General features: G+C 37.5%; 1 protein-coding gene across 2 annotated transcripts in view; it reads left to right on the top strand.

Annotated features, from left to right (window-relative positions):
* GABRA1 (gamma-aminobutyric acid type A receptor subunit alpha1) overlaps positions 1-14,391 on the top strand; it is a 60,574-nt gene that overhangs the window by 33,004 nt on the left and 13,179 nt on the right. For both annotated transcript variants that reach the window (XM_027084433.1, XM_027084434.1), the window contains one exon: positions 4,315-4,458. In XM_027084433.1, the coding sequence (XP_026940234.1) occupies positions 4,315-4,458 (144 nt within the window). The remainder of the gene's footprint in view (positions 1-4,314; positions 4,459-14,391) is intronic.

Raw genomic sequence — 14,391 nt, 5'->3', positions numbered from 1 at the left:
CAAAAGAATTCTGAACAATAAATAATTTTAGAAATTATTTAGTGTACCTGCCTCATACAAATGGAAAAACAAAGGCCCATAAAACCGAAGTGACAGATGCTCTTCTGATACTGTCTATGCCATCTTTTTAAAAATTTTTTTCTTAAGTAATCTACTGATTTATTTGAAATCTGAGCTTAACGTTTTTGACTACATAGCTGAAGACTCTTTCTAACCTTCTTTTCTTTATGCTAAATACTGTCAAATCAAAAAAGTTTTCATAGGACCTACTTTCCAGATATGGAAACAAAGAAATAATAAGATATATCACCTATTGTGGAGCTTTAGGTTGAGCTTTTAGGTGTATCTGTCTTCTATATTTAAAACAGCAAATTTCATCATGTGAATTTACTCTTCATTTTGGAAGATTTCTATTGAGAGATGTAAACAATGAGTAATCTCTACCTTCACAACAATAGCATATTTATAGTAGATTTCATACACAATGGAGTTTCTAAAAATTGCAAGAAATGAGACACTGAATTATATGAAATGAGAAGTCGATGGTAACACATTTTTCTTTTCCCTCTACAAGTAAATTAGCAGCCCATTGGCAACACATAACAAGGTATAAAAAGATAGGGTACAGGGCTTCCCCGGTGGCGCAGTGGTTGAGAGTCCGCCTGCCGATGCAGGGGACGTGGGTTTGTGCCCCGGTCTGGGAAGATCCCACATGCCGCAGAGCGGCTAGGCCCGTGAGCCATGGCTGCTGAGCCTGCGCTTCCGGAGCCTGTGCTCCGCAGCGGGAGAGGCCACAATAGTGAGAGGCCCGCATACCGCAAAAAAAAAAAAAAGATAGGGTCCAGCCACTGTTGCTAATGACAGTGTGATAAAGTAGCAAGAACTCTAATTTTTACGAAATGACACAAGGTTTAGAATTGATTTCATCAATAGTTACATGACCACCAGTTACCTTTGCTTGGCTTTTGAGCATATATTAGAGAGTCTTTGCCTAGAAAATTCTTACTAACAGCAGTGGAGTAGAATGAATGCCATTCTATGTTCTTATCTTGGTTTTCCCACTAAGTGACTATGCACGCTTAAACAAGTCATTTAACGTACCTGTGCCCCAGCTTGCCATTTGTAAAATGAAATAAACTATGTGACTCTAAAAGTTCTTCTCCATTAACATTCAGTGATTCTAGGTCACCATAAACCCAGTATGTCCTCTTTGGTAAGACCCTTCCACTTGACAAACAAGAGTTTATCATGACCAGAAAAACATTTTACTGAATATAGGTACCTACAAATTTTAAGTGATATGGTTCTTTTCAAATGTGTGCTCTGGCCTCTCCAAAGGGATTTTTTTTTTTAATAAAATAAGTTTTAGACCCTCCTAACAAATGCAATCATGCCACTATATACAATTCTGAAATGCTTAATTTTTTTTTTTTTAAGTCAATGAGATGTGTTAAGTCAATGGGAGAAATCCTTTCACAATGTATATGTATAATAAATCCTCACGTTGTACACTTCAAATATCTTACAGTTTTATTTGTTAATTATACCTCAATAAAGCTAAAAATAAATTAATAAATAAAAGACTACTGCAGTTAAAAAAAATTCACTGAGGACCACCACAATTAATAAAATAAAAAAGGCAATGACGATAAACTCCAAAATTATCTACTGTCACTCTTACATGTTTCTGAAAGAAGCCATAACCACTAAATTAACTCCTAGTATATTCTCTCAAACTTCTGAAAAAATCTGTTTAAAAAGCTATCTGATTGCAAGTTGGTTCAGGAATGATGCTGGAGCAGATAGGATACCCACATAAAATCTGGGGAATACTAGCTACATTTTTCTGCATCAATCACCCAGAAACAAGTGGTCACTCTAAAGAGAACGTGGTTCAGAGAATGAGGGGCACGGGCTCACATCTGGTTTTAGGCAGCCTCATGTTTGTGTGAAAAGGCCACCATTATTTTACATCTCACAGTATTGTAGTTTGGACAAATACAAATTTGGACAAAGTATCCAAGCCAGGTTACCATGGGGTGAGGGTTGTGTCGAGCAGGGACTCATTAAGACTTCTGAGCCGAAGGCATGTTTGCCTTTGAGGGCCATTCCTCCAAACATATATATTAAAAATGTATTTTCATTTTTATTTTCTCTTTTAAATTTTTATATTTTATACGATGTTAATAAAAAGTTTGATTATATTCATTTTTTTCTTCTGATTTTAAAAGAAAGTGAAACATGTCTGTGCCTCCTAGGTATGGAGCCTACTGTCCCTAATGGAGAAGTTGGCCAAGGGGTAAAGCTTTCACCATAAGGCTAACTTTTGCTATCATATCTCACACTCAGAAGCCCTGGAAACTGTTTTTGCTACTGCGATATCTCTTCAATGTTTATCTCTCTACATCTAAACAGAGGAGAATAGGTACCACCATTACAACCTAAATGACGTGGGTGTTCTGTGACTAGAAATCAGAAAAGCTATGGAATTCCTTCTCTTTCTCCTTCTCTGTCTCTCTCACTCTGTACATCTCCCGTCTAACCTTCCTGAATTAAAGATAAGGATTATGACCTAACTTCTCCTATAGGAGGATGACTAGGTTAAAGTGTTACATGACAAATAAGAATGACTGAGAAGTAGAAAGAGCTGTACGGTCCTCCTCCTCCTCTTCCTCAGCATCATGAGAGTAAATATCTATGAGAAGGATAATTAATTAAAAAGAAAGTAAAATCACACACTTTAAAAATGGAGATATCACCTCACACCAGTCAGCATGGCCATCATCAAAAAATCTACAAACAATAAATGCTGGAGAGGGTGTGGAGGAAAGGGAACCCTCTTGCACTGTTGGTGGGAATGTAAATTGATACAGCCACTATGGAGAACAGTATGGAGGTTCCTTAAAAAACTACAAATAGAACTACCATATGACCCAGCAATCCCACTACTGGGCATATACCCTGAGAAAACCATAATTCAAAAAGAGTCATGTACCAAAACGTTCATTGCAGCTCTATTTACAATAGCCCGGAGATGGAAACAACCTAAGTGTCCATCAACAGATGAATGGATAAAAATGATGTGGCACATATATACAATGGAATATTACTCCGCCATAAAAAGACATGAAATTGAGTTATTTGTAGTGAGGTGGATAGACATGGAGTCTGTCATACAGAGTGAAGTAAGTCAGAAAGAGAACCAACAAATACCATATGCTAACACATATATATGGAATCAAAAATAAAAAAAAGTTCTGAAGAACCTAGGGGCAGGACAGGAATAAAGACACAGATGTAGAGAGTGGACTTGAGGACATGGGGAGGGGGAAGGGTAAGCTGTGACAAAGCGAGAGAGTGGCATGGACATATATACACTACCAAATGTAAAATCGAGAGCTAGTGGGAAGCAGCCGCATAGCACAGGGAGATCAGCTCGGTGCTTTGTGACCACCTAGGGGGGTGGGATAGGGAGGGTAGGAGGGAGATGCAAGAGGGAGGGGATATGGGGATATATATATATGTATATGTATATCTGATTTACTTTGTTATAAAGCAGAAACTAACACACCATTGTAAAGCAATTATATTCCAATAAGGATGTCAAAATAAAAAAAGGATGCTTAGTAAAATTTCCAATGTTATCACATTTATCATGACCTTCCCCTGGCCTGATATAATCTGGACCCAGGCTATTGCCTCTAACCTCATTTCAACTCTTCATTCTGGCCACATTAGTCTTCTTGTTCTTCGTTAAATATGTCAAGCTTTTACCTGCCCTGGAGGAAGAAACTTGTTAGCTCATCTATCCAGAGTACCCTTCCCCAAGACATTGCTCCCTCTCACATTTCTGTCATGTATTTGTATAAATGTCATTTCCTCAGTGAACCTCTTTGAGTCCCTTACCTAGAATAGGCCCCATCCCCTCCATTCTCTATCCTCATATCTGTTGTATATGGCTTTACTGCATTTAACACTACTTGAATTATGTATTCATTAGCTTCTCTGCTTTTGTCCCCACTACTGCAATGCATGTTCCACAAGATTAGGTGTTTGTTATGTTCACTGCTGTATCCTCAGCAAGGTACTCAGTCCTTTGTAGATGCTTAAATACCATTTGTTATGAGTGAACTGATAACTGAATGAATCAGGAAAATGTGTCAGTTTTCCTAAACTAAGGGATATGGGCTCTCCTTTCCTAGGCTGACCTCTGGAACCATGTGTTAGAAAATATGAAACTGATAGAACACACCAACTAACTAGGAGAAGCAAAGCGGCAAAACACATGGACCATCTTCCATTCTTTCCTTTTAGATGCTTACACGAGAGCGGAAGTTGTTTATGAGTGGACCAGAGAGCCGGCACGCTCAGTGGTTGTAGCAGAAGATGGGTCACGCCTAAACCAATACGATCTTCTTGGACAAACAGTAGACTCTGGAATTGTTCAGTCTAGCACAGGTGAGTGCCATTTAGTTACTTTAGATAGGGGAGAAGGACCAGAAAAAGTTTTTGTAAGAATGTGCAAATTCAGTTAAGTCCCTCAATGACACAAGTAGAGAGAGTGAAAATTGCACTAAACTGGGGAACAGTTGGACTGGGAACTAGTGTAAACTCTATAGACCTGTAACCTTGAATTTGACATTTAATGCCTTTTGGTCTCTGGGAGGTTTTGTTGTTGTCTGTTTGTTTACAAAATGAAGAAGTAGTTCCATGTGATCAGGGTAGCATTGTATTTAGACATGTGAACTTTTGGAGATGAATATACGGGTTAAATCCTTATTCCTCCAGCTTACCAGTTAATTGTGGTCACCTCACAGGGTTGTTGGAAGGAATGAATTAAATCCATGAAGAGTAATCATCACACTTCCTGGCACAAAAAAACTCTTAATAAATGTTAGCTATTAATATCATCTAGGCCCCATTTATTGTCATGATTCAATAAATCTTGGTAAATTTCTAGCGGCAATCATTACGCATAGGATACCAAAAAGCCTTTTTTTCCCCACAAATCCATTTGTAACTCTAGCCAGGGATCTTCTACAGCTAAAATCTACACTGATCACTCCATTCTGGAATTAAAAGTAGATGCACCACCATCCTTCTTGGTACTGTAACTGTTTTACCAATGAAATACTCAGAATTAGATCAGATACTATGAAGCAGCTGTATCTAAAATTTTAAACTTTTGAAGTTGCTTCAAGAAATAAGATGAGTTTAGTTATGCATGTATCCCTTTTGTGACTAAGGGATATGTGATCATAGGGTCAGATAATTATAAATAAAATTTGGATTCTAACAATTAGGAAAATGTACTCCCTTAATACCAATATTTTTAATTATGTTCAATTACTGAAAGCTTAGCAAGGATCAACAATTTTATGACTGTATCTAAAATTTGAAATTAGTTCATTCACTTTGATTTGTAATTCCTAAAAAAAAGACAATTAAGTGATATGTAAAGGCAGAATTGCTCTTTTTCTCAGGAAAATTTCTTCCTTACATTTCAGACTTTATATTAGGACCATGATCATTATAATCTGACCATTCTAAATTCAAGTAATAGGTCAATATATCTTACTTTGATTATTGGATAATTGCTGCTTAACAGGATCTGTCTTTTGCTTACTTTATAGCATTCATGGCTACTATAGAAGTTGAAATATTTATGTTTCTTGCTTTGAAAAATGGAGAAGATTTTCCCTCAGCTTTGCCTACCTTAGAAATGCACATGGCATAGTGGGAATGTCTTAGGCTTTGCAGTGAGAAAGATGTGGGCTCAAGTCCTAGTCCTGCCTCTTAGAAGCCTGGTGACTTTGGGAAGGTCATTTATCCAATTAGAAACTCTGTTCTCTTCTAATATTGGCGAGTCTGTAATTTTGCATTGAAGATGAGATAGTATAAAACGCTAAACAGAGTGTTATATAGTAGATGCTCAAAATGGTGTGCAACAGCTGTTGTTATTGTCCTGAAAATATCCCCAAACGTGAAAAATACCGAAAATTTTTCTTCCTCACCAAGTTATGTTGGAAAAGATACTAAAATGAGCAGTGCTTACTTTTTAAAACTTGAATGCTATTATAAACTGGATATTGTGGCAGGTGCTACAGTCAATGATAGCAAGACATATCTCGCTCTCATGAAATCTGAAGTCTAAAGGAAGACAGACAAACACAAACTATAGTTATCAAAATGGGTGGTAAGTGTTGTGATTAACATTTTTGTGAGGGCAAGTACGTGTCCGTCTTCTGTATCCCTATGATTTACTACAGTAGATGAAACAGGAGGCACTAAATAAATATTTTGAATTAATGAATAAAAAATAAATGAATCCAGCCTGGGTAGTCAAGGAAGGATTGCTGCAGGGGTTGACTTTCATTTTGTCAATCTGTATTTGTTGGGATCCAAGTAATCACTATTCTAGGCCCAGGACATTCAGAATAATAGACAAAGAACTTCCCCTCAAGAAATTCTCTCCCTACTATCATTAGAATGGAGGTTAGAGGATGTCAGGGAAATAGTAATTCAAGTGCAATAGCATGCATGCAATAGGACAAATATATACTACGGTTGCTGGGAGGAAGGAGTGCTTCCATTCTCTTCTAACGCTAGTGAACTTGGTGTGTCACTGTATCCCTCTTTATATTCTAGTTCCCATGTCTGCAAAATGAGTGGCTTAGTCTTACGAACTTGGAGACCTGTTTCACTTTTGGTTTCCTAAATCAGCCTACCTATATTCTTGTTACTCAGAAAAGATATACAGTCCCAAAAGGGCAATAGGAGAGAAAGAGTGGTCCAACCCACCACCACCAAGCTGGCTAGACCTCATAAGTTAGGCTCATTAAAAGTCATCATTTCGTGTTAGAGCTGCAAGTTTATCTGTACAAAATAAGAGCTTTTCCTTGTCATTCCAATAATGGATATGGGGGGAGGTGGGGAGGAGAATAAAGAGCAAATTCTCAAATGTGGGAGCTCAGTTTGACGTATGTTTTCCCCTCCACACTAAAACCCTGAACTACCCTTCCTCTGGGTCTCCTTTAGCTCATCAAAAATCCACCTTGTTACATTTCTATGAGAAGAAACAAAGATCTTTTGTAAGGTCTTCAATCCCATATTTCACAACTCCTACAGAGCCTTGCAAACATTAAGATAAATGACATTGAGTGCTATTATCTCCCTGTTTCTGCCAGAAGACTAGGAATGGTGGCAGAAAAGTACACACACATTGAGAATGATTAGATAAAAAGCATCTTCTCTTACCTTAAAATTCTCTGTGGGGAGAGAAGCAATTCAGGTCACCTTCTAGAAGGTTAGAAGGTGTTTCCCCGCTTGCGTGCAACCAGCACATGTGTGAATACTCACTCACACACACTACCAGTGACCTCTTTCAGGTCAAATACCTCTAGATCACTTCAGTGCCATAGGAGGGAAGATATGAGGCTCAATCCAATACTTGGATTTTTCTCAGTGCAAACATATTAGAGGGACAGTCCCTTCATTGGAATCTGCCATCAGTTTGGGGGAAAAAATGAGTTGGAGACTTAGTTTGAAGTGCACTTATTCACCTGGCAGAGCAAACTTGTTACAAGGACACAGAAGGATGAGTCTAGTCAGTTTTCACATCCGATGCAATTCTCTGTTATCCATTCATTTATTCACTTATTCCTTCAACCATTTGCTCATTTACTCTGTTTGACACTGTGATCGGGCCTGGAAAAGAAAGGTGAAGGACCCGTAGTTCCTGCACTCAAGAAGCTCATGGTTGAGTGATGTAAGTAGCTAATATGCATTGCGTTGTTCTAATCCTTACAACAGGCCGAGGTTGTAAGTATTATCATTATCTCCATTTCACAGATGGGACATAATTGAGGCCCAGAGAGGTTTAATAATTATTCCAAGGTCACACAGCTAGGCAGTGGCAGAGCTGGGATTTGAACTTGGGAAGTCTAGCTATAGAGTGTGTGCTCTCAACCACATGAGACACTAGTAATAGGCAAGATAGACATGTGAAAATGCAACAATGTGGTATAGCATGGAGCTTAAGGGGTGGATTCTGGAGTTATACTGTGAGGTTTTGAATGTTGGTTTTACCACTTATTAACTGTGTGACCTTTCTCTGTTCATCTTTTCTCTTGTACTACTTGGAGATGATCAGAGGATCTACTTCATGAGTTACTGTGAAATTGAAATGAGAAAAATGCATGTAAACTGCTTACCAGAGTATCTGACATGTAAAAATTATATAATAAATATTAGATATTACTATTAATAGTAATGATGAAGTTAGTACAAGAAAGCTACATGATGACACCTAAGAAGACGTCATTTCTTCTTGAAGTATAAGGGAAGGCAGTTTGAAACTAGACCCCAGCCATGGCCCCCTGACTCATTCTAATATACCACAATATGCTTCCTAAGGAATTCTTTAAGGAAAGCCCACACAAAAATTATAATTGTAATTAAGGGACATGACAATGTGACTTATACAGAAATGCAAAGTTGTTAAATTTGGCATTAGGTATAAGAATAATATCACGGCTATAAAATAAGAAGAATGTAATATAAAATGCTTTTTTTAAAACACAATGATGACTGGAAAGTTGTCATATTTGCCTAAGTCAATAGACAGGTGTGATCAAAGGAAACGTAGGTGAGTTTTGTCTAATAAGAATGTCTCTTCTTGGGCTTCCCTGGTGGCACAGTGGTTGAGAGTATGCCTGCCGATGCAGGGGACACAGGTTCGTGCCCCGGTCCGGGAAGATCCCACATGCCGCAGAGCGGCTGGGCCCGTGAGCCATGGCCATTGAGCCTGCGCGTCCGAAGCCTGTGCTCCGCAATGGGAGAGGCCACAGCAGTGAGAGGCCTGCGTACTGAAAAAAAAAAAAAAAAAAAAAAGAATGTCTCTTCTTTGTGAATGACTTTTGTTTATCCTTAGAACAGATGACCAGGGAAAATTACAGGATCCTCTTTCCTAGAAACAGTCTTCTCTGGATGAGTTAAGGATGACTCTGCAGGGTTGAAATGAATGAGGAAAGCAACAGTTTTCACTGACCAGGGAGCAATAGTGGTGATCGACATTCACCAAAGGAGCCTCAGGACTTCTATTTTTGCAGCCTAATACATGATCTCCAGAGAAATAATATAACTGTAAGACGTGAAAACAGGTTTGTAGGAGGGAAGATGGAGAGGGAAACTTACATAGTCATCTGGTCAACCTAATCATATTTCAGATGAGGAGATAGGTCCAGAGGGGTTAAGTGGCCTAGAACTATAACCATTGTTTCCTTATTTCTATTTCAGTATTCTCTGAAGCAGATATTAAAATACCAGCCCCTCCCTCAATGACATTTTTTATTCCTCATTCCTTTGAAAAAGGTAGCATCTTAGAAAACATAAAATTTAGAATACTTGAAAGGAAAGTGATAGCTTTACATGGAATAAGTATCCACTACAATTTTGTTAAAGAAGTGAATGGAGCTAGAGAATCCATTTCTATCCTTTCTACCTTTACACTGTAAATCTGCATGTGACTCAGACTTTTTTAGAAGAACTTTCACATCTGTTATTTCATATTATCCTCACAGCATCCCAGGAAACAGTTAAGTAGCACATTATCATTTTTACTGAATAAATGAGAAAACTGAAGTCAAATAAAGTTAAGCAAGGAACTTACTCTAAGTAACCAACATTTAAGAAAGTAAAGGATGGAAGCCAGATCTAAAGAAACCCTCAATGCTGCTTTACAAAATTATATTCCTGCTTCTTTTCTTCTCTCTCTTTAATTTTGTATTGTGATGTATAAGAAATATTGTCACATCTAATTTACAAGCTTCCCTCAGGGTTACATGATGTGAAAGGATATTTGAATTACAATTCTTCTAGACTGTTAAATCAGAGGGAAATAATTTGACATGCTTAGTACATAAGCACTTGATGTCTAGAGATACTCTTTCAATCCAATTTACATGACTTTTTTTTTCTTTCATTTTTAAATGATTACAATGTGATTCTGATGCCTTTTGCTCTCCTTATTTAAATGTTATTGATGGAAATAATCAATAAATAATATATAGTAAGAATAGATAAAAGTTTTATTTGCGCCAATCTGTGGATTATAGCCTGGCAGACACAGATTCCAGAAGTGCTCAAATTGTGCTCCACCAGACTACAACAACGGGGGAGGCTTACAAAGGCAAAAACTGCAAAATTACATAAGCTGTTTGTCAGAAATTATAGATGGAGCTGGCAAGAAGTAAGGATGTTTATTAAGCAAGGGTTGGTTGGGGTCCGAAATGGATGCATAGTTACATGGGGAGAAATTGAGACCATAAGGTTGCAGCTGGCAGCTGCTAGCAGATATTATTTTGAGAATGGCTGGTGGTGTCCTTGAGTCTGGTAGAGTTCGGAAAATTGAAATTCTCAGTGATACAGGAATATATCTGAAACCACATCCACAGTGGCCACCCAGATCCATTCTGGATGCCTGAACCTCAGTTATTCCATTTAGATTTTTAAGTGAATTCTTTTCTTTAATGGTTAAAGTCGATGTACAATACATGCTTGACAGGCCACAAGACAGGCTGTTCCACTTAGCAAAAAGTATCAACCAATTCATGTATAAGCCAGAATGACTTCCCCATGCCTCAACATATGAAAATTTCTTCCATCAACATTTTGTACCAAAACTTCTTAGATTTTGTTTAATTGAGGAAGGTGACGTCAAAAGATTTGAAGTTTTCCTCTACTTTTTCTAATTTGTTAGTGAGGAAGTGGTTTATAAAACAAATATAATGTCACATGATAGCTCCTCCAAAAAAATAATCTTTGCAGAATCTTCCCAAAATGTCACATTGTGAACAACAAAAGATGATAATGGAATATATATAGACATTCACCTTTCTGGCAGTATATGACAGATGGAATTTTTTCTTTGAGCTGATGACATTTTGCAGGCTACAATTGAATGAATGGTTAGGAATGATAATGCGTACTCCTGGGAGGTGAGATGTAACCTGATTATATCTACCCAAGGCTACATTTTAGCAGAGTCCCAGGAAAAAAATGTGTTTTTTTGCATTTTTCTCAAATTTGAATCACTTGTTTATTTCAGATGACCTTGGAGACATTATCCAAGTTATCTACAGAAAATAGAAAAAAATTAGATAACATTTTATTTACCTTTCAAAAAAGAGATGCTAGTGGATGTTAATTGCAATGAGTATTCTTAAGCCTCATTCATCCCTTTTCGCCATAGGTAGGTGCTGAATATTGAGGATATGTAAAGCCATGCTATACTCAAAGAACTCTCTCTCTTCTTAATTAGCTTTCGGTTTGGTGGAGGTGTATAAATACATAAATAACTAAAATTAAAAGTATATAATATATTGATAAGTGTAAACAGAAGCTGTAAATAAATTTGAAGTTACTTAATATTGATCAGTAAATGGCAGGTGTTACCATTAATAACAATCATGAAAACATAACTGAATGTATCGATGATTTCCTACTATAGAGAGTACAGGGAGCATTTCTTCTACCAATAATTCAACCAATTCTGACTGGAGAAACAAGAAAAGAAATGGAGAAAGCAACTAAAATTTATTTTAAAACTCTTATATAGAATGATCTTCACTAGAGCCCTTATTCTGTATCCTCCCCACAATATACTTATCACTATTTTATAATGAGGAAACTGAGGATCAGAGAGTTTAAGGCTACACAGCAAGAAAATAGCATATCTGGGTTTTGAACCCAAATTCATTTGCTTCTAAAGCTAATAAAGTGTCCCCATACAGTACATTCCTTCCTCTTCTACTATGGACTGAGCCCAACCCATAGATGAACAAAATATTCGGCTATAGAAGAGGTCAAGTAGGGAATTTTGTTGATCAGATTACTGAGATATGAAAATGTGTGGTGAGACATGAGATGTGATACTGAAACACGTGTCAGAGCTAGGATGTGGAGAGTGTTGGGGATTGGTTAGGGAGTTTGCTTGTTAGTATGTAACACTGGAGACACTGTTGATTATCACATTGTGGGAAGGGAGAGTGGCTACAAGTGGCATCTAGCGGGCAAGAGGCAAGGTATGTGGCTAAATATCCTACATTACACAAGACAGCTCCCACAATAAACAATTCTCTGTTCTGAAATGTCAGTAGTACTGAGGTTGACAAACCCTGATGTGGATAATGGGAATCCATCAAGGTGTTTTAAGGTATGTACGTATGCTTTAAGACAATCACTCTGACCTCAAATTTAGGGAAAAGTGTAGTTTAGGACATGACTGGAGACCAACAAGACAGTTCATAGATTATGGTAGATTTACATTGTAAATCTGCAAAGGAGATAAGAGCAATGACCATGAGATAAGAGATAGACTGAAAGATACTGCTCAGGTGAAATTAAAATTGTGATGATCAACTGATTCCTTTCTCTCTCTTTTGGAAGTCCTACTAACAACCAAGGATTAATTCCAGGTTTTTATCAATAGCCTGAGTGAACAGACATATGAGAGTGCCATGAATTTAGAAACGGATGCTAAATGGAAAAGAAGCCCTGCTATATGCTAGTCATTATTTTTTATGGAAAAGTTTAAGTAATATCACTTTTGAACATATTTAGTTGGTGATATCAATGAAAAATCAGTATCTATGAGATGTCTAGTAGATATTTGGAAATACAGTGGTTTTTGAGAGCAATGTCACTTAGAGATGTAGATTCCCACAGCCATCTGGATAAAAATGACATTAAGAGCAGGGGTGAGAAGGAAAATTCCTTATTAGAGTCAAGAAAAAAAAATAGAGATGATGACAGCTAAAGACAGAACTATAACAGGAACCTCTGCATTTGCTTTGCAGAAAGATGAAGATTAGTGCCCAAGAGACAGGAAGAACTCATAACTCTCTGACTGAAATATCCAGTGAGTTAGCAAAAGAAACTGAAAATGAGAGCTAAAAGGAGAATGTGAGTCTAGAGAGTGCTATCAAGATGGTAGGGGCAGTCAGCATTGCTTAATTTTTAGTGCTACAAAGAAGATGGTCAGTGGGTTTGAAGATTGAGATCTTTAAGACTGAGATGTTCAGTTATGGATATTAAGAGATCGTGAGCAGTTTTAACCACATTATAGGGGCTGAAGCTGGATGGCCATGAGCTGAGACATAAATCACAGGTTGAGGAGGGAAAAGTTTGAAGTTGAAGGGAAGGAGGAAGTTAGAGAAATGTGAATACCGAAGACAGCAATATTTTCTTAGTAAGAATACACCTATTTTTCTCCTACCCACACACAGATAACTAAGTATATATTCAGAGTGAGTAAAGCTAAAAACTTCTAAGACTTGCAATTAAGAAATAACATCAACTAAAAACAGAAAACACCTCCTACAATTTGGGCTGTGTGTTTATTTCTTTGGGCCTCTAATCAAATCAGACTTTGACATATATAAAGACCATGGAGAGTGCCTAGCTACTCCATTATTTCCCAGACTGGTCTAGGAATTGAGACAAGTTCAAAAGCTAGTGACAAATAGGATTTTTCTGCCCTCACCTTAAAGAATGGTTTGTGTGAATAGGTGGGACCTGAAGAGTTGCATGTTTTGAAACCTTCCCAGGTGATGGTGATGAAGGTGTTCCTCAAAACAAATTTTGAGAGTTCTATCACACTCTTCTCACCTTGATAATCAGGGTAAGCCAAATCCAAGGTCAGACAGCTACTGAAAGAAAGTGCAAGAGCTGGAATTCAGCTCCCCTGACTTGGACACCAAAGCTCCTCCATTAGACAGCCTGACTCTTTTCTGCAGAGGACAAACGGGTGTCTTCTAATCCACTGGTGTACATCATCAGGATCTAGCACATTGCCTTCAGGGTTATTAAAGCCAATCTGTAAACATATGCTCAGATTTGTCTCTTAAATGTATCAGGTACCGGGATTAGGACATAAGAAAATCGATGAGATCTCTGGCACATCAGTCTCAACCTCAGTGCCATTTTGGTGTTTGTTTGTTTTTTTTAATTTTTATTGGAGTATAGTTGATTTACAATGTTGTGTTAGTTTCAGGTGTACAGCAAAGTGAATCAGTTATACATATACATATATCCACTCTTTTTTTTTTTTAGATTCTTTTCCCATACAGGCCATTACAGAGTATTGAGTAGAGTTCCCTGTGCTGTACAGCAGGTTCTTATTAGTTATCTATTTTATATACAGTAATGTGTTATGGTGTGTTTTTTAAATGTCTCTTTTCTTTCCTGGATAAAAGCTTTTCTCTCCAGGAACCAGATGTCACATGGATAAAGGCTATGTCTAACCTCCTGGTTCTTGCTGCTGATGGAAAAACTCACAGATAATTTATTTTCAAGGTCAAATTGCTCACCTTACTGTCTGTTTTACCCTCC

This window comes from Aethalodelphis obliquidens, unplaced genomic scaffold (genome assembly GCF_003676395.1).
Source record: "Aethalodelphis obliquidens isolate GAN/ISIS:26980383/991018 unplaced genomic scaffold, ASM367639v1 scaffold52, whole genome shotgun sequence".
In the NCBI taxonomy this organism is placed as follows: Eukaryota; Metazoa; Chordata; class Mammalia; order Artiodactyla; family Delphinidae; genus Aethalodelphis; species Aethalodelphis obliquidens.
This window is presented reverse-complemented; position numbering and strand designations above follow the sequence as displayed.